This window comes from Manduca sexta, unplaced genomic scaffold (assembly GCF_014839805.1).
Source record: "Manduca sexta isolate Smith_Timp_Sample1 unplaced genomic scaffold, JHU_Msex_v1.0 HiC_scaffold_2713, whole genome shotgun sequence".
NCBI classification, from domain to species: Eukaryota; Metazoa; Arthropoda; class Insecta; order Lepidoptera; family Sphingidae; genus Manduca; species Manduca sexta.
Genome location: NW_023593705.1, coordinates 1 through 20,563, shown reverse-complemented (window position 1 = coordinate 20,563; position 20,563 = coordinate 1). Strand labels below are relative to the sequence as shown.

The window sequence follows — 20,563 nt, the reverse complement described above, 5'->3', positions numbered from 1 at the left end:
AGGTACATTTATTTCTAAAAATATAGATCTATTGTGAATAGTTATTGTTATCTTGACCTACCCGGTTGTAGAAACTATCTCTTGTCAAAAATACTGGAAATCGTATTGGTTCTTAGCTGAATTTAACTTCTCCAAAAAGGGCAATACATACAGCTTATATCATACATATAACTATGACAAACGACTGTAGGTGTAGGTCGTCGATATTAAAATAGGTAGCTTATACTTTTCTCCGACGACTGTTCAGTACGAAAGAGAAAAGCCCTATAGTATATCTCATAAGGGAACTGTAAACAATAATGTTTTATGTGTTAAATTGCATAATAGTGATTCTCCACTGAGTACTTACTGTTCATCAACATTATTTGTCGTAGGTACATAGTCTTCAGCGGGTAAGATCAAACTTGTATAAAAATCTTACAAAAATACAACAGCTTTTCTCAAAAACAAAGAAAAATAAAAGGACCTGATTTGAAAACTCTAAAATCTGTACTTGAAAAGTCGTATGTACTTTTGTTACCCATGTTTGAAAAAATCACACGCGTTTTCAAAATTATTGACAAAAACTTTTAAAATAAAACAGCCGGTGGAAGAGTTGATATTTCCCGCCATGCCTTCTAAAATTGACTTCTCTATGGTTGTTGCAATGTAAATAAATCTTTATTTACAAATAAATCTTTATCAGAATTCATATTCATTGTTGTAGATTTTGATAACGCCATCAACATTACACATAAAATTATTAAAATTATTTTCATTAAAATAATTTCTGTACAACTGCATTTTTTAGCACTGGCAAGTACAGTATCAATGGTAGAGTAGGGTAGAATCTTTAGTTTGCATATTTCTGTTTTCCGATGTAAGATTATGATCGCAAATGGCGGATGCGTAATACACCTTCTGAGTATTTAATATTTCTCGTTTGCAGCAGTAACTTGTGTTTTGTTTCATTGAAAATCATTGTTGCCATCAAACCGTGAGTATTGATTGTTGCAATAATAATAAAAAATATTATCTTACGGAAATAATAGAAACACTGATCCAAATTGGTGTTGCAAGAAAATTTTTGTCAATCTATTTGACATGTTATGTTTATTTACAAGAAAAAGCAATTCGTAAATTCATGCAAGAATATCTTTCGCAATAATGTTGAACAAATTAAATTTTTTCGTACTTGCCTGAGAGAATTTATGAAATCATTAACTACCATGATAAAATGACAAAGGCTCCTGCATTCTGTAATCAGTAGTTACATATTTTGGGGGGCTGATAAAGGTATAGGTACTCTATAATTGTTAGTCATGTCCAGAAAATGGCATGAGACTGAAATGAGTACTTAATTCCATAATTACTTGTATAAGTGGTCTCTCCTGCCTTCTGATAAAGCTTCTAATTACCTGTATAAAAAGTAAAGTAACAAAGACAGCCTGTAATCAGTAAAATTCTAGCACCCCATTCATCATGGTGTAATATATTTATTAATAATAAATAAATAAATAAATAAATTCCTTTTATGGTAAGTGGTGAATTTATTTTCATTACAACAAACATTCACCACTTGGTTGCCGCTTCTGAATTTTCTATCCCTTCATTCTGTTATATTGGTCAGTATCATTCTATAGTAGCAAATCATTTAAATCTTTGGAAGTCTTTGTTGAACTGATGCAATCACATTCTAGAAAATAAGACATGTGTCGGACATGAAGAAAAACTTTATTTACTGGCTGTGGACTACTCATTGTCATATTTTCAGGATTGGGCCAGCATGTCGGGGGGGCACAGCTCTAGTGATTCCACAGGGCAGTGCCCTCAGCTCTTGACCGCTGAGTACAAAGATGGTAAGTGATGACCGTCAACATGGTTATTTATTGAGATGAGAATTTCATGTGGAAATCATACTAGATTTTATACATTATTATATAGCAGGAGGCCTGTAAATATGTCCTACTAGGAAATGCTACCTGCCACTCTTTACACCAATAATGCCCATCATTATTTTGAGCCAACGCTAAACTTAAAAGAATATCTTAGATCCAGTAATTTTCATCCTTCTAATTTGTGTAATAACACTCAAATATTAATGTTATTATATTGTTATAATCCTATGATTACAAAAGTCCAAATATATATTTTTTTAAAAGAGGACAAGTGGTCTTTGGTTCATCATTCTGTTGTTTAATCACAATATCCACATTTGTACAGGTCAGTTGCAGATAGTAGAAGTGATACCATTTGACAAGGATCGTGTCGACAATCACATACTAACAGATCTCAACTGCGACAGCAGCAACGACCAGCCCAAGTACATGCAGGTACTGGACAGCAGTAAGGGCTCGTGCAGTTGGACCTGCTCAACCTCACTTTGGTTAGGTGAGATACATCTCCAGTATAAATACTCATTGACAGTGGTCACAAAACACTCACAAATCACTGTTGTGATCACTTAAGCTGTTAGAATAAAATGATTCAATGAGAATCAATTACATATTAATCTACATAGTAGATTAGTGAATTTACATTGTGGCCTGCAGCTCCGCAATAAAGAAGTATTTGCGGCCTGCATACAAATATATTGAGTGTGGCTTTAAAATTTTTATGAAGTTTTTTCCCACAGGGACTTTAAACAATTTCTTTGTGTAGTAGATGTCAGGATGGCGAGGAGTCTTATCAGCTGGTAGCCAACGCGGAGGCGTCCGACGGCGGCGACGTGAACTCCGACAGCACTGTCACGTGTGTACTGCAGTCCAGCGACAATGAGGGGGATACGGGTGAGTAGTTCGGAAATCGTCTGACTTTTACGAAATTTTAGTTACGAAGATTTCCTGGGACAGGAGACATATTCTCTGAAATATAAATTTCAATTTTATTTTTTTCGAGAAAATTATATGCACCTTAGATAACATATTGTGCGCTGTCTGAAAAGTTAGTACCTGCTAATGTATGACATCAAGTTTAGTTCAATGATTATAAAAAAGGAGCCATTTTTATAATCATTGAACCAAGTCATGCAAAACACAACCAAAAATAATGTAGGTTTGAATAAAATGGGATTATAAAAAATCTTTATTTTAAAATAACACAGGCGCTTAATCATATTCACTTCATACATATTGAAATTATTGTACACAGATAATGACAATCAGGACTCATACGTAGTGGTGGATACAGAGAATGGACAGGGTCCACTTGTGTTCCTCAAGTCCACTCTGGGCAAGGCGAAGACGCAAGGCAGCGAGGAGGTTATTACGGTATGTTATACATTGTACCGCATCTATAATAATCAGAGGCGAGAGACTGCCCTCCTACGGCGCGAGGAAGTGTTGCCCAGTTTCCAACCGATCCGAATCTTAATCTCCAATTCGATTCCGAGAATAAACCAATCAAAATAAATTATTTGTAAAGACAGTGAAAACCGTTTTAACGACTCCGATTATAGCGACGCATCGGTTATAACGACTAAATAGTAAGATCCCTTTAAATAAATGCATATAAAAAGCGTACCGTTTATAAAGACTGTCGGATATTGCGGCGCCTCGATTCGGTGATCCCATCAATATCGCTATAACCGGTTTTCCGGTAAAAAAAATTGGTAAATTTTGGCGATGAACCTAAATAAGCGATGACTGACGAAAACTAGTAAAATATCGCTTATATATTGAATTTTATGTACCGCCTTCGCCACGTTATGCTAGATATAACTTCATGACAGCATTTATTTTGCTTAGGTGCAGAAAAAAATGCCCTCACCTGCCGAGCTTCTAGAAAAGGCAAAGGCCCTGCAAAGAGCGAAGTGAGTAATATAAGCCATTTGATTTTCTTATATAAGTATTTTTGTATCAAAATCGATAAAATTCGTTTAAAAAATACCCTTTTTGCCCTGGGATTGAACTCTAGATTTACTGTCTGTACTAGTCGAGGCTATATATTTTATATTATGTTTTGTAATAGGTACAGCGGTGACTGCCTCCGTGGCGTACTTTACGTACTTGGTACGATACCACTCTGAGGTCCCGGGTACAAATCCTAGTTTGGGGTAGTGATAGTGGATATTTCTAGTCAGTATCAGTCTGACGTTTGAAATTTGAGTTTGCTATGATGCCATGACGATAGGCTTGCATCCTATCACATCATGAGACTGCACACAGGCGAAAAATGGGTGTCCTGGTTGCACCCCTGCCTAGTGCCTACCACTTCGGGGATAACGGCGTGATGTGTGTGTTGTAACATCTAACATCCTGTTGCTGGGTGTGCAGGGCGCTGATGTCGGAGGCGCAGGCCCCGGCGCGGCGGCGCGGGCGCAAGCGCAAGAGCGATCTGCCGCCGCCGCACGAGCTGCTCGCCTCGCCCAACTTCAAGCTCTACCTCTACTCATGCAAGTTATGCAACTTCAAGTGCAACGCCGTCAAAGAAATGTCTGCCCATAAGGTACGGAATAATGTTTTGTTTGTTAGTATATAAAGTTTAACATTTGATATGTGATTTATGAGTGTGGAATTGTTTAATATTTTTCATTATTGTATAAAATAAAGTGTCATTTTGTCCTATAAATAATAATAATAATATCAGCCCTGTATTATATACTGTCCCACTGCTGAGCACGGGCCTCCTCTGCTACTGAGAGGGATTAGGCCTTAGTCGACCACGCTGTAGTGCGGATTAGTTCACTTCACACACCTTCGAAATTCATATAGAGAACTTCTCAGATGTGCAGGTTTCCTCACGATGTTTTCCTTCACCGTTAAAGCGAACGATAAATTCACAAAGAATACACACATGATTTTAGAAAAGTCAGAGGTGTGTGCCCTTGAAATTTGGACCTGCGGACATTCGTCTTGGCAGTCCGTACCACACCCAACTGGGCTATCGCCGCTATTTTGTCCTATATGTATATTGTATAATGTTATGTGATTCTGTTGTAATGTTTATATGTATTAGTTTGTTTAATCATACTGATTGTGTATATTGGTCAGGCGTCGGAGCACGGGTCTGGCGCGGCGTCGCGGGCGCGGGGCGCGGGGCGGAGCGGGGGCGCGCCGCTGCAGTGCGCGCGCTGTCCCTTCCGCGCCTCCGTGCACTCACAGGTGCCGCCATGACAACCTTCATTATATACTATACTGTATATTCCAACTCCTCCCTATCTTTCTATTTGATTAATTTCGTTGCGGGATAATGACATTAGTTTTCCTTGAGACTCGTCGAGCTTCACTGCTCGGTGTCATAAAATGCGTGCCACTGCTGATCCTCGCTTACAGGAGTTGTAGTGGTGGGTGTGAGGGCGGGAAAGTCTCGTATACTGTATACGATTTTACTAAATAGTCTATTTTTTTAATACAATGTATTTCTATGATTAATTTACGAGAAGATTATTATTTCCAGTTAATGAAACACGTACAAGAGAAACACATGAAGGAAGCAATATCAGGTATGTTAAAAAAAATTGACGGCTACTACTAGTTCATGAGTTCAATAAAAACTAATTTCCGTATAATTGTCGCCACTGGCAGTGTCGTGCAGCGGCGGGGCCAACGAGGACGGTGACGAGGACGCGGACAGCGCGGACGTGCTGGTGTGCGGCGCGTGCGGCTACGAGTCCAGCGCCAAGCACGACTTCCGCAGGCACATCATGCTCGAGCATGGCGCGTCTGCATGCTGAACTTCAACTACAACTTCCAAATAGGTGAACTTATTAATTCGTACTGTTTGTGGTGAAGGCACTATCATAGATCCTCAAACGTATCTCGCCTACTGCACAGTTGAGAATCATTTTTCTAGTGCTGTCTAAAATTACTTTACTCTGAATATCATATGAGTCTTATAGTCGAAGTAACTGTTATGTTAGTTTCGGTACGTAATTTTTTTTTTTTAAATGTTTATCAAAACACGCCAAACCCTTTACTGCCCCCCAGAAAAGCTACAGCACCCACAAGAAGGCGTTATCGCCACCTTTGAGTATGATTTTATACAGTGGCAGCCCCGGAACTTAACTATGATTACTGATGTCTTAATTATTTGATCTATAAAATAAAACAATAATTAATTATTTATTTCCCTACTCACCCCTAGTTGACCGTACTCCTGCCGGCAAATAAGCGAATTTTTTTTTTCTTTCTGCTCAATGAAACCCTAGGTCTAGTTACAATTTTACATTTAAAGTATTCTTTTCTATCCCACAGATGTAAATACTGCGATGGTGTGAAGTGTTCCTGTTACACGGGGCCTGCACGAGGGTCGAGGATAATAAATGTACATATTCAATATTTAAAATCATCTTTTATTTTTATACATACAGACGGACACGGCGAGACAATGTCAGTGTAATAAAATGACCGATTTTATGGTCAACATTGATAAAAATTGAAATGCATAGTCCACGCGCAAATGTTAGTCACCTCGAGTAAGTGAGCGGGCGAAAAGAGATATTTATATTGTTAATGAATCTCGTAATAAAACTTTGCCTGACCTCTGTCCCTAACTTACAGAAGGTGAAAGATATTGCGCGTAAACTGTTGCCAGTAAGAAAATAGACCAAAACGGCAATTTCTACACTAGTTTAAAACTTAAACTATAAATAGTAGTCCTTATACCTATACAGGGTGTTTCAAGAGTAGTGGAAAACATTTATTCGGATTCGGATTTAGAATATTTCTCAAAATATATGTACGTAACGAAATATATGTTTTTCTGTCTAAAACAGAATTATTCGTCGTAATATTTTGTAAATACTATTTCGTTGCGTATATTTATTTTGAGTAATACTCATTGATATAAAATTTACACAAGTTTTTTTTAGAAAACAATGGTATTCTCACAGTAATTAACAATTCCTATAAAGAATCTTACCCGCTACTGTTGCATTTGTAGCGAAAATTTACCAATTAGAATAGTTTGTTTATCATGCTTCTAGATGAGTTATTTTAATATTCTATTTATGAGTAGTTAGCAGTTGAGATTGTTCTTTAGAATCGGCGGTTAATAAACATTTTTCACTATTTTTGAAAGATTCTAGATGCACCAACGATGATTCTCGGTGATCACGGTGCGACACTGAAAAGAGAACCATTTTATAAATTTTATTTAAGAAAAATAAAACCGAATAGTTAACATGAACTATTAATAACGTCTACTGATAATTTTAATATGAGTAGATCGATTATAATATCACTCGTGTCGTTCTGGCATACAATAGTATTCTGAAGCCTTTAATAAAATGAATGTCGGTTAGAATGTAATGAGCTTACGATAATTATTTCACGGGCACTTCCTGTCCAACTGTCCCTTGCCGGCGTCGTCGTACTCCTGCGCGGAGATCCACATCTGCTGGAAGGAGCCGATGGAGGCGAGCACGGAGCCGCCGATCCACGCGGCGAAGCGGCGCTCGGCGTGCGACGGCGCGGCGTGCGTCTTCAGCCGGTGCGACGACGGCGCGCGCGCGGACAGCTCCCGCGCCACGCGCTCCGGCCAGCCGCCCAGGCACGCGCCGCCGCCCACGCACAGCACGCCCGCCCACAGCGCCGGCCGCGCCTCCGCGTCGCACGCGCCGCACGCCGCGCACGCTGGACAAACAACATCATCACCAACAGAATACATAACTTCAAATTACCTAACGAAAAATAGTTTCATACACACTACTGCGGCATTGTATGATAGTGAAAGGAAATTACAGTGGGCACACTTTTCAACCTGTTACACGAAATGCCGGAATATTTCAAAATAACCTTTCGCCTTTCCATCTTACCAAGTAGCAATAAAAAAAATCCAAATAAATACCATGTGAGTAATGTTTGCTCTGCGTAATATATCAAGTGCTTACAAAAGGATCTTACCCAAATGTGGAGCAGACAACGTGCTTTCGAACAGCGTCTCGGTGAGCTTGAACCGCTCTGGACCGAAGTCCTGGTGGTACCCGCCGGGGAACTCGTAGTGGAGGCCCGGCACCGACGCCGCTGTGCGCTCGTCGTACGCAGATTCCGACGACTGTCACAATAAATATGCGTATTTAATGAAGAAAAGATTAACATATAAATTGATATGTATAGCAATTTAATCTATCTTATTATTGCTACCCTATACATAAAATGACACGTTTATACATCAGTATGGCAGATGTATTAATTTAAAATCATCGATATTGTTATTGAAACAGTTATACTTAGCATTACCTGTGCGACACAGTGGCAGAAGTCCTCGTACTGCCGTTTGAGCATGTACTGCTGCCAGGAGTGGGTCAGGCCGGCGGGCAGCGTCTTCACCGTGTACCGCGGCCTCTCGCGCTCTCTGATCACCTCTTTACTCTGTTACAATTAATTAATATGTCATGTTTGAGGTATTTAGTTATTGTTATATGTGGCAACATGTTAATCTGCATATTCCCGCTTAAAAATTTATTAGCCGTAAATGGATGGAACCAGTGTTCAAAGCAGTTTGCTTGGAGGCAGGCCTTAACAAAAAGCAATGGAAATAAGGCCCAATAAAACAGGGTGACTTCGTTATTGAGTGACATTCCGTCCCTGCACTGAGCTTTCATATAAAAAAGGTTTTATTTAATGGTGAAAATTTTGCTACTGAAACTAAACACTTGGGAAGATCCTCACCGCTATGCTGTATATGGGCAGCATCTGTATGTGCATGTTGGCGAGCATGTGCTTGGCCTGCGCCACGAGGTGGTCGCCGCCGATCGGAGAACCGCGCCGCCGCGCTCACTAGCGCGTATCTAAGGACCACGAGATGGGTATCATCTTGCTTAGTTCACTTATCACAGTTTTCAATAAACGATCCCAATCACTTATTTCGATGCATCACAAAAATTGACCAATTTTTTTTTATATGCTTACATATAAAAATATTTAGATTGGTATATTCTTGGACTTAAATCGAAGATTTAGATTGGTATTGGTCATTAAAATGGCCACAATTAAGTTACACAGTTAAGAAGATATAGTTTGAAAGATGATAAAATTAAACGTGAAGAATTTTATGACATACATAACATACATAACATCACGCATTTTATCCCCGAAGGGGGTATGCAGGGCGCAACTCGGGCACCCACTTTTCGCCAAGTATGTTCCGTCCCGTGATGTGCTAGGGGGCGAGCCTATCGCCATATCGGGCCCAAATTCCAGACTCCGGGCTGAGCCGAGCCGAAAAACCCAAATATCACTTTGCCCGACCCGGGCTTCGAGCCCAGGACCTCAGCGCTATTGTACCGGACGTGCAATACAACTACGCCACCGAGGCAGTCAATTTTTTTTTGTTGTCATGTCAGTCAGCATTTTATGACATACAACAAAAAAAAATTCTTCTCTATTAAAAGTTACTAAAAATTACTACATAAATATATAGCATAACCCAAATTACCCACAAAAGTGTATTTCTTACCCATCTATAACTGGCACAGCAGAAGTCTGACTGGCGCCCGCATCAATTACCAGGGCTGTGGACTTGCCATTGGCAAACGCTGCCAGTACTGCATTCTTGACAAGAAAGAAAGCTGGTGCTTGGTATTTCTCAAAGATGAGCTCAGCCAGCTTCTCCCTGGCAGGGCGGGAGGTCCACACTGCTTCTGTGAATAGTGCTGGATGATGCTCAGATGGAGATCTTATCACCTGGAATAGGATTTAAGTCAAAAACAAAACAATAGGGATCATACTACTGTGCCTTTTACTGAATGTTCTGGACTTCTTTTAAGTCTGTTCGCAAATCTTTTTTTTTCCAGACATAAAACTTAGAAATATAGTCTCTTACATCATACAGTAACACAATATTCAGTATATAAATTTAGAAGTGTGAAAGAATCAGTAATAAATATGTCAATAAAATTTACATGATATTATGTAAACTGATGAATAAAATTTTCACTATATTTATTTAATTCAAAATATATGTGCACTTTTGTAAAGGAATCTTGTGGGTTAAACCTGTTATAATAATAAAGAACTAAAGTTCATTACTTTTGTGTAACAGTAATCGAGCATCCTCTCAAACAGGTCCCAGTTGTCAATCTGTCCGTCTTTCATGTATGTCTGCACTTCCATGTTGGGCCGCGGCACATGCAGCTCTGTCACATCGATGTAGTATCTCAGATCATTTGTTTTTGTACCTGGAACATTGAAACTTTTCTTTAGTAACTCCTATTTATCTTATAAAATTATTCACAGTCATGAGTTCCCATAATCATAGGTTGTGGCAATTAGGTGTACTAAAGTATGTGGAACCACACTGAATTACCACAGCTTCCAATAGATATCGAAACTCATAATGTCTAGTAATTACATTAGCTAGAATGTTGAATATGGAACACAGTAGTCCTTACACAGAACTTGATAGCTTCAGAAATGAATAAAGCTGTGATTTATTTGTACACAGCCGTGTAATGATGTAATCTAGTTGCCTATCACATGATATTACTACCTACCGACAGGGTAGACCACTAAAGACCAGGCCAAGCTGGGCATTTCCTTGTAATAGGTGTTTTACAAACAAAAACTCGCACCTCGATTGGTTATAATTTTTTTTATCATATTTATAGTGTTTACTCACCACTTTGTGTTACGTTGCCATCAGGAACCTTCTCCTCTGGCTCTGGGATATGGGTTGCTGGTCCCACGCCAACCACTGCCGGGATATCAGCTTTCGGAGTATCTTCTTGAGCATAGCCGACACGCAAAGAATGATGTCCGGGGTCAAACACTAACGCGCCTATCTCGTCGCCGCCGTACAACATCCCGTTTGGACCACTCATTATATATTTTTAATTATATTTTGTTTAAATCTTCAATGAATAGCATTTGTTGATTATTTGTTTGTTTTTAATTTTTATGCATTTTGTAGACGAAGGTATCCAAAATCGGTAAAAAGCCAGTTATAGTGATAAGTTGGGGATTGGTGTTGACAGGCATAAAAAATTTACCATTTTATGAATTATTTTTTATATTTTTCATGTATCATTCAAGAAATAAAACTCGGTAAATTGAATTACCACAAATAAAATATATTTAATTCTATTTTGAGATTTTTTATGGTATTTTCCACAGCTTTGTCTGACTTTATGTATTTTTTATGTATTCGTTATTCAAATTATTTTATTCTCTAATACTATTAGGTTCAATAATTTTTTAAAATTATAAAAATACGTCTAATTAGGTTTGTTTTCAAATAGAATATAACAACTGTTAGGGCCATGACATATACCAACAGTATGACATATGCTGTCTAACGCCTAAATTAACATAGATTATGTATGTCCTTAGGGAAGTTACGATGGGCTTCGTCAGTTTCATACAAAATGCTTGTATACAATAATTTAAAGTAAGAAATCGACGCGTAAATCGCGTATAAAAAAATAATTAACTTGAAGACATCAAGATGAGCCAAGGACGAAGAAGTAAACGGTTTCATATTAAAATTAAAATCACACATCCGACAGTACAGTTTATTACAACACAAATAACTAACAAAGATACTAAACATCAATACACATGTTTTCTATTTTGTTGTATCTAAAAATATCATGTAAAATATTACGTACTTATCAAATGAAGACAATCCGTTGAAATGCTTTTAAAATATTGTATATACATGCCAAATCATAATAGTGCAATTTAGTATAGTTTATAAAAATATAATATAAGTAGTTATTATATTTCAGTAAAGATTTTGTTAGATGCATAAGATTAGAGGTCATTTTAAAAGATCGCACATATAATTGTGATTTGGCAGGTTTAAGGTTTCTTATAAATTATAAAATATTTATTCAGATTCTTGCATTTCATAGGGCTATATACGTTTCGCTTTTATTGGAAAAACTAAATATTGTAGTAATCTTAAAAAACATATAACAGCTATGATTATGGCGTAAAATAGTGGCACAATAAAAATACATAAGACTTTTATCACGGTCTGAGAATATAAAGTACTATAACAGAATTAAAGAGTCCTATGGATTATTATATATAACCTTTATATGTAAGTATAGAATAAATGGTGTTGAGCCTGATTGAAACATTTTACTTTTTATTCCATATGGCGAAGCTTAAAATAATAATATACTGGAGAGACCAGTCTTAATAAAAAGAGTACACTCATCTAAATTTGATAATCCATAAAAGTAATTAAAATCCATATTACAATTCTATTTTGATATCAATTTACAATAATTTATTATTGGTTACTAAGAACACATTTAGCTAAAATATTTTAACTACTTTTAGATTAGCAGCCGAGAGGTATGTACGTAAAAACGAAGTCGGAAAAATGTTTCAGCGACTTACAGAGATAACTGTTTATTACACTAAATAAATAAATAAATACTAAGGACAGATATAGATACATATTATTTTATTGCATTGCATATATACGACAGGATGCTGTGTTTAGAAATTTATCCTACAAGTATATACCTCTCAGGCACAGATGTTTAAAATTAGAAATAGCTAAAATTATCTAACACACAATAATTGGCTATGTATATTTACATTAAACATTCATTGTTTTATTAGTGTTTAGGGGTGAATCTTTAAATAATTATTGAATAGCTTTTAGACGGATTAAATGGTACAATATTTAAATTAGGTAGATACTTACTTGTTATGATTATTATTTTGCATAAATAGTAACGAAGAATCGTGATTATTGTACTTTATCAGGAGCTCAACACTTAATTTTCAGTTATATAAAATTAATTTTATGGTATGTACTGTCAATAATATAAGAATATTTTTTTTATAAAGATTCACCCTTTATAAGCATAAGAGAAAGAAATCACGAAGATAGAAATATAGGAACTGCATAAAAGGCTACGTCATAAGATTTTAAAAAGGATTTTATATAAAATACAGTATGAAAGTATTGTATCTAGATAAAAGGTATCCGACATGTCAGATGGAAAACTTCGTAGGCTGACAACATTAATGTATTTAAGGACTTCAGTAGATGTTTGCGGCAGACATGGTTGTATGGTCCATGATACCTTCGGTCAATCACGTGGAATAAAAAAAACTTACTATGTTCTTTTTCTTATTTCCCGGGCATTTACTTTTGTGAAATATGTAAACTTATGTACTTTTGACGAAGTTTTCAATCTATCAGTTTATTAATTATAATACGGATGTCTACCTGTATTGAATAATAATCTCTCGACACGTACTAATCGTAATATTTGTTGAGCTCAGGTACCTACCCTTATTATTAGAAAATCCAGTTTTAAAATGCCAAGATATGAATTTAACTTGAGCTTGTAGGTATATCTAAACTTTAATAAAAGTTACTATTTTATAAAGATTTTACGAACGACACACGGCATGAAGATTGCATGTTCCTGAGCCCAAATATAAAATACTTGGTAAGTAATATTCTAATACATTACAATTCTTATTATCTCAAATGAGAATTATTATCCTATAGAAATGCAAATCGTACGTATAGAAACTAAACTTCTATTTACGACACGGAATACCAATTTACTGGGTTAGGGAGGTACATAGCGTAAAATATATTCATTTATTCATATTTCCTTACGAGAATACCAGTGCAGATGTAGGATGTAGAAAATACGTAATAAAATATATTTTTGGTGGAAATTCCGTAGCTATTCCTTCTTTAGATATCGCATTTATTTCCAAACGTAGTGGAGTCCTAGCCCGGTCTACAAATTTCACATGCAGTGATTTTCACTTACACAAGAATTATTTTCATTCAATACACTTAATTAAAATAACACGCGAGACAACACGTCAGTCTTACATAGAACCGTTAGAGGCCGTAAGGTGTATCGTACCGAATATAAAGCTATAGATCAAGGAAAAACATACCACAAACTTACTTAGAATATTGTCTAAAATCAAATATCAATTCCTATAGACAACCACGATAACTTAAACAAAAGGCCTTTTACTCAGCCATAGTAATATTTAAATTAGAGAAATTTCAATGAAAATGCGTTATTTACGCAAACGCGTCAGGTTGGTAAGTATACATTAAAAAAAAAAACAATACGTATCGTCACTTCTTACGGTATTCGAAATTTAAATTGTGTTGAAATTTAACGATTTCGGAATAATTATTGACTCAATTTGTTTTTAATTACCCGTTTAAAATGTTTATAGTTAAAAAATTGAGGTAGTGTAAAAAATATATTAGTAAAATATGTGATTACTGAATACAAATAGTGCATTATTTTATATGCTTTCTCGGCAGTGTGATTATGATTTATGTTAATTCATAAGAAGTTAATCATATTATATCGTAAACTGACGCATATAAATATCATCAGTTATAAAAAAATGTGTTTGAATATATTTAATAAATATTACCGTCAGAGCGAATGAAGTCATCTCTTAGTATAACTATGAAGCTTATATTTTATACCTGAATATTTTGGAAAACTAATAATATTTATAAGAGATTTTTTTTAATACCGTATGACTAAAACTGTTTATTTCACACTTAGTTACAAATAGTAAAAAATAATCTAACCCCGCCTTTGTTAAAAAATAAGCGCCAATTTTAAAAATCTTGCAAATTATTTACACAATTCAGACTCGACATTTGTCTGGTAATTCAATAATGAATTCAGTATTTTTTTTATTATAATAAAAGAAAAAGATTTAATAAAAAAATACAAGTTTTTTTAAAACTGTAGATGAAAAATATTACTAAATCTAAAAAACTCAATATTTTTCAGCAAAAAAATCCTTTTAAACCTTTCAGCCTCTCTTCTCTCTCGTTCCATAGTGCAGTAAAAAAATATTGAGATTTGGAGAATCGTAGAAAATCTGCAAAAACTGCAGAAACCTATGTGCGTGGCAGTGGCGGATTAAGATAAGATCAATCAACTCGTCCGAGTGTATAAGAAAAAAATATTATTATTAGAAACTTAGGAATCAGTGCTAAAAACGTATTCTTAAAACCTTACATAGAATAAATATTCTTTCCTTTGACAAGCTAGCTTCAAATTATACCACTCGACTATCAATCTTTAAGCTGATAGCTTAAAAAATAGTTAGAGACCCATTTCAAGATTCGAAAATACCCCCTTCCAATCAAAAGCTTCTCCGACCCTAAACATCGTTTCGTTAGAAAACTGCAATGCTCCCAATATCAAGAATTGATGGTTATAACCGAGCAAAGCTGAGACTTAATTGCCTTCGATCTAAAATCAAACCTAGCTCGCCTTAACCGCCACCACCACGTTTACCGTTCACCGTTCACTGTATCTGGCATCCGACACTAATAGCGTTGAAGAGTGGCGCTGCCCCAAGCCCCCCGTCGCCATCAGCGACTCCGGCCAGGTACTTGGCACCGGTACAGTCGCCACAGGTGCAGCTGTCGGTCAGGGTGCAAAGTCCGCGAGCTGTCGCAATAGCCTCCCACTTGATTTGCTCGTCTAGAGTCCCACTTCTGCTTAGGAGGTTCTACAGAATGAGAAACATATTTTAAATAATTTGCAGAACGAATATTTTAATCAGGAATTCGGCATGAGTCACAATAGTGCAATTGTGGTTTTATATTTTAATAACAAGGGTCAATTCTTTCTTTTCTGCCGAGCTTTCGACCGAGTCTCAGAGCTCTTCTACATTACCTGGACTCTATGTTACTGAATACAAGGTCTATTAATTATGAGCTTATGCGTGGTAATGTCTCCAAATCATACCAACCTGCATAACCTCCACATTGCTAGCCTGCCACATGTCGAAGTCCCTCAGCTGCTTCTCCTCCTTGCTCCTGGTCTTCTTCTTCTTCAGTGTGCCACAGTATACCGACATCTCGCTAGGCGCTATGGAAGTCTCGTCGAAGAGTATGGAGTTGGCATCGTATGTAGTAGAGGCATCGTCGATCTCTTTAGGAAGATTTACTTTGTATGACTTGAAGTCTTCTCCGAGTGTGGATGTTGAGGTCTCGTCCGGTGACGGATGGTTTCTCAGGACTTGGTAGTTTACCTGTTGGGGGATTTGTTGTGTAACCCAGTTTTCTTTGGAAAAAATAAGTAGAAAGCGGGATCATAATTTTTATTTAAGATTAAACTAATTATTATCTAGCAAGTAGCAACCCAATTGGCATTCAATTACATTTATATCTAATACGTGTTTAATTAAAATTGTTCAGTTAAATTTCCTTTTAAGTGAGTTAAATGAACATGAGGTCGATTTGTCGACTATAATTACCTGGGCTTCATCCACAGTGCTCGTCTCGCTGGGACGTCGCACCGGGGTAGTCGGAGAACCCTGGTACAAATTTTGGGATTTAATCATACAACAATTATGTAGTAGGTTCTTGATTCAAATTATTATTTTATAAAAGTATTTTTTTCATTGAAAAGTCTCAAGGGTTATTTTATCGTACGAGTACCTCTGCCTTTTTTATTTGAGTATATATTATTTGTAAATGATTGCTTGTTCGATAAAGGAAATCATCGTTAGGATACCATATGCATATCTGAGAAGTTCTATGTAATAATTTTGAGAGAATGTGAGGTCTACCGCGTCTGTTTGGGAACCGTCACGATCAGCCATAAACACACTAGAGAATCCGGCACTTAAGTTAATAAAAAGCACTGCGATCATCACCGTATGTCTCTTGTATAGCTATAATGGCTAATGGTTATAAGTTTTTTTTAAACTAGAACACATCAGTATTCTAATGCTGCGTGAATACACATCCTAGACACAAGTTCTGACAAAATATACAAGGTCATAACCACATATACAATATTAGTCGATAGTTCTTTATGAATAGAACGAGCTTTATAAAATAGTAATTATAAACGTCGTACGCGATGAAATACTAGCAGCCAGCGTAACAAGGTTCATGAAGAAATATATAAGCTTTTAGCACGTAATGATCTCTTTACAACCGCAGCAATAAAGCCGAGTGCCTTACGTGGTTATTGCTTTTTACTGCTACCTCGGGACGTATTATACAGTGCTATCTGCGTGTGAAGCGACAGTATTGCTGTTGCTAGATGTCTACAGACTTACAATCCTATGATCACTTACAATTTCTTTGACTATGTGCGTAAGGTAGAAGACCTGATAAGTGGCCACTATATAGAAAATATCTTGGTATTAATTTTGGGATTCTGTCATTATTAATTATTAGTAAAATATATGCTCGGGCCCTCCGAAAATAATTTTCGTTTTCTGTGACCTTCGCAGTACACAAATGTAACTCATACGTATATAAATACGTATATGTCTATAAAGACATACTAGCCACTAGTCCCGGTTTCGCGTGGGTGTCACTAATTAAGTATCTATAACCAGATGAATGTTTGGGGTAGATCGCTAGCAAACTTTACAGGATAGCCTAACCCGAATATTACCTAAAACATATTTAAAAACCACTTGGTTTTTCGGGACTATATGGAACGGTACATACACACAGTTATTTTATACAAACTAGTTTTGCGACGGAATAGTTTTCACATAATATAGGTATAACGATCTAGCCATGCTCTAGCTGGGTCTTATTCCTTACCTCATCATCGCTGTCTGCACTGAACACTAGCTCGGGCGCCGCTCTTCCGTTATACCTTTACTGGTTGAAGGTATAGGAGACTGCGGCGTGCCCACTGCAGACAATATTTAAATTTATATCAAGAGCAATGCAATTATGAGTAAAAATACTTATTTCCAATTTCTAATTGCAGATTATCAAATATAAAAAAGGAATCCAAAGTACACTAAAAATATTAAATATCTTTTTTCAGCTTTAAACTAAAATTTATGAATTAGAACTCTCATCATAGCCTAAAAGAAGCTACATCTCTACACGTAGACAGCGCGTAGACATTTCGTAGTAGCTACGTCGTAGCTTATTGTGTCACAATCGTAGCGTTGCTACGCCAAGGTGGGTCAATCATTGAGAGCGCTACGTTGGTTCATTAATCGTCTTATTCTTCTATGCTACAGTCTCATCGATTTGGTCGGGGATTCAAAATTAAAGGATTCTTTTATTAGTCATTAAATCGTAACACAATAAGGTGTTTAGATTTATCGAATAAATATCTATCAGTGGCGAAGGTTCAATATAATCCGATTCCTGTCGACTTCCTTTACGTAATTTATGTGAAATGTTATTATCATTGGAACGATTTCCAGTCCTCATTCATACACATTAGTCCCTATATATTGCGTCGGGTTCCTTATGGAAAATTTCACCCTGCGCTACTGACAGCTATCGAATAAAAATATCTCAGCCAAACCAAGTTTTAATAGCAAATTAAACCAATAGGTCCCACAATCTAGACTCAGAATTAAAATAAATATAAGGGGAATATAGCTCTCAAAGGAATCCGGATACCTATCTCCTTTATGACGAAGGACGTCTGTAAACGAGCAGCGGAAAGCTCTCGGTAATTGGATGACTTGTATCAGATTCCAGCTCAATGTATAACCTTGGAAGCTAAGCAGCGTTCGATTTGAAAATAATAGTGAGATATTGTGGTTTTATTACTCACATGAGTATATAGAAGGTAGTTTGTTTTTATACAGCTGTCCATAATTACGGGCAGAAGGGCGAGACAGTTATTTCATGTAATTGTCGTGATTGGTCATAAAGTACAACTTATACTAATAAAGATTTTTATTTTATTTGAAAGGTATTAGGGATCTTGAAGAGTCATAGACAATTTCTACAGACCTATAGAAAATGGTTCGTTTCTACAGAGTGATTAATTGTTAGAGTGTACCTATTAATCAGTCTCTATGTTCACGAGTACTAAAGAGACGAGTACCACAAATAAGTATTGTTGATAGCTTTGAACGATGCACTATGATGATCGCGTTATTTGTGTAATCTTTCGCTATTTTATCAGCTCCTTACTTTGACGGAGCAATCTTTAGATTGTATTGAAAGAATACATGTTTTGAGAGTTTTTACCCAGTCCTTACCCTATAAACCTACGAATTATCAAAGAATTTCGAAGATATGTAAAGTCCGCTAACTTGCGAGGTGGACTAAGGCCCAAAAAGTTTTCATTGATAGAGATATGTGGCCAGCAGTAGGCAATCTAACACAGAGCTGGCATTATTATGAGGTCGTCAATACCCCTGCAGAGCTCTTGATTATACAGAAAGACAGAAGCATCAGCGGCGTAGGGTCCGCATAATTCGATTATTGCCGGCTTCATTTTATGTACATAGGATTTGCAAACCGCCTTTGTGCATATTAGTACCTATATGTTGTATCGGGCTCCTTTTTGGAATTGCACCTTTCGCCACTGAGAGACCTAATAACTTACTCTAATGATGATGACACCAGTTTCTAAACTCACCATGGTCTGTGCTATAACTGGTGTGCAGCAAGTTCTCAGTGGAAGGCTGCTCCTGGTAGTCCCTGCTCCGAGCTTTGAACAGGCCGAACTTCACCGGAGCCATCTGAATAATAATAAATTATATTATTTATACGAAATTCTGTATTGATGTTTGCATGTTTACTAGAACGGTTAATTCAGAAATAGATAAACAGATTGGCTGAAATTTCAGATACAGGTTATAGCTTGGATTAACGTATATTATAGACTTCTTTTACTTCGGAAAAATAAACTTTTGGGTTTTAAAACCCAGGTAAGGTCCCTCTAGTGTCCCTAATAAGTCCCTATATCACTCCAGTATAATCAAGATATTATTGTTCGGAGTATTGACTTACTTATTCAACGTATCCATACCATGACTTTATAATAAATGGAAATAGCATTTTGCACAATAAATTACTATAATAGATGCCGCGATTGGTCATAAGTGATAACACAAGATGGAATTCTTAAGAGAAGTACTACATAGCGCACGTTACCTTGTCTAGGTAGCTGTTATTAGCTCGTTATTTTAATGCCTAACACTCACACTGCCTTAAATGTCCTTCAGGACAAGAACAATTAAAATCAACAATTATGTTCGCTGAGCAGTATTGGTGAGGGTCAAAGACAATTTTTCGCGATGCGGAGGCCGAACCGGTAATTTTATAATAATTTTGTATATAGTCGTAAGTGTTTTACTCGTAGCTTTACTAGCAATTCTGCAGACGTAAAAGCCTGTATCACGGAAGTCATATTTCTGTATGTTTTTATGAAATACCGTATGTAAACTGTTATTTTTTATATTGTTTCGGAGATAAGCCAATCTGGTTCAAACAAATAGAAAAAAAAAATACTAATTAGTTTTTGGACATGTAATAAATGTAATATTTAGGACAGGGATACGTTACTCTTATATCACAAATAGACACTAATTTTACATTTGTGTATTTCTTTCCTATAAATAATATTACCTTTCGTAGATTCAGAAAAAGAAACAGATTGTACCGTTCATGTGTAAAACGAATTATAATTACAAAAGTCATAATATACTGATTTTAAAAATATACTGATTTAATTGCTTACTTTTTAATTCAATTATTTTTTAATTAATACCGCTACTAAAGTATTGCGAATCGGTATTAATTCAAATCCTTTTAACTAGCATATACCATAAAGATTTGCTTTAGAAATTTGCTCTACAGTAAGTAAAATGTATAAAATAACTTACCTTTCCTAATATTTATAAGATAACAAACTTTTGTCTCGAAATCA

The 20,563-nt window shown here is 36.2% G+C and overlaps 2 protein-coding genes, 1 long non-coding RNA gene and 1 pseudogene across 3 annotated transcripts; 1 reads left to right on the top strand and 3 right to left on the bottom strand.

The window, feature by feature from the left end:
- The first annotated feature begins 788 nt into the window (after positions 1 to 788).
- LOC119192377 lies at positions 789 to 6,264 on the top strand (annotated as a pseudogene).
- On the bottom strand, positions 6,251 to 10,840 carry LOC115448617 (actin-like protein 6A). The gene is given in 9 exon segments (XM_030176098.2): positions 6,251 to 7,044; positions 7,239 to 7,553; positions 7,824 to 7,974; positions 8,160 to 8,291; positions 8,592 to 8,681; positions 8,683 to 8,710; positions 9,379 to 9,605; positions 9,951 to 10,099; positions 10,540 to 10,840. Coding segments are annotated over 8 exon segments (1,284 nt in total). The 5' UTR covers positions 10,742 to 10,840; the 3' UTR covers positions 6,251 to 7,044; positions 7,239 to 7,248.
- Positions 10,841 to 14,965: 4,125 nt separating this feature from the next.
- Positions 14,966 to 17,508, bottom strand: LOC119192378 (the record flags this gene model as incomplete). The annotated part of the gene is made up of 4 exons (XM_037446196.1): positions 14,966 to 15,410; positions 15,654 to 15,935; positions 16,161 to 16,220; positions 17,473 to 17,508. Coding segments are annotated over 4 exons (585 nt in total), but the record flags the coding sequence as incomplete, so codon positions are not given.
- A 1-nt stretch (position 17,509) lies between these two features.
- Positions 17,510 to 20,562, bottom strand: LOC119192379. Its single transcript, XR_005113631.1, has 3 exons — positions 20,520 to 20,562; positions 19,271 to 19,373; positions 17,510 to 17,566 (listed from the first exon to the last, which is right to left on the bottom strand). It is a non-coding gene; the product is annotated as an uncharacterized LOC119192379 (long non-coding RNA).
- Position 20,563: the final 1 nt, after the last annotated feature.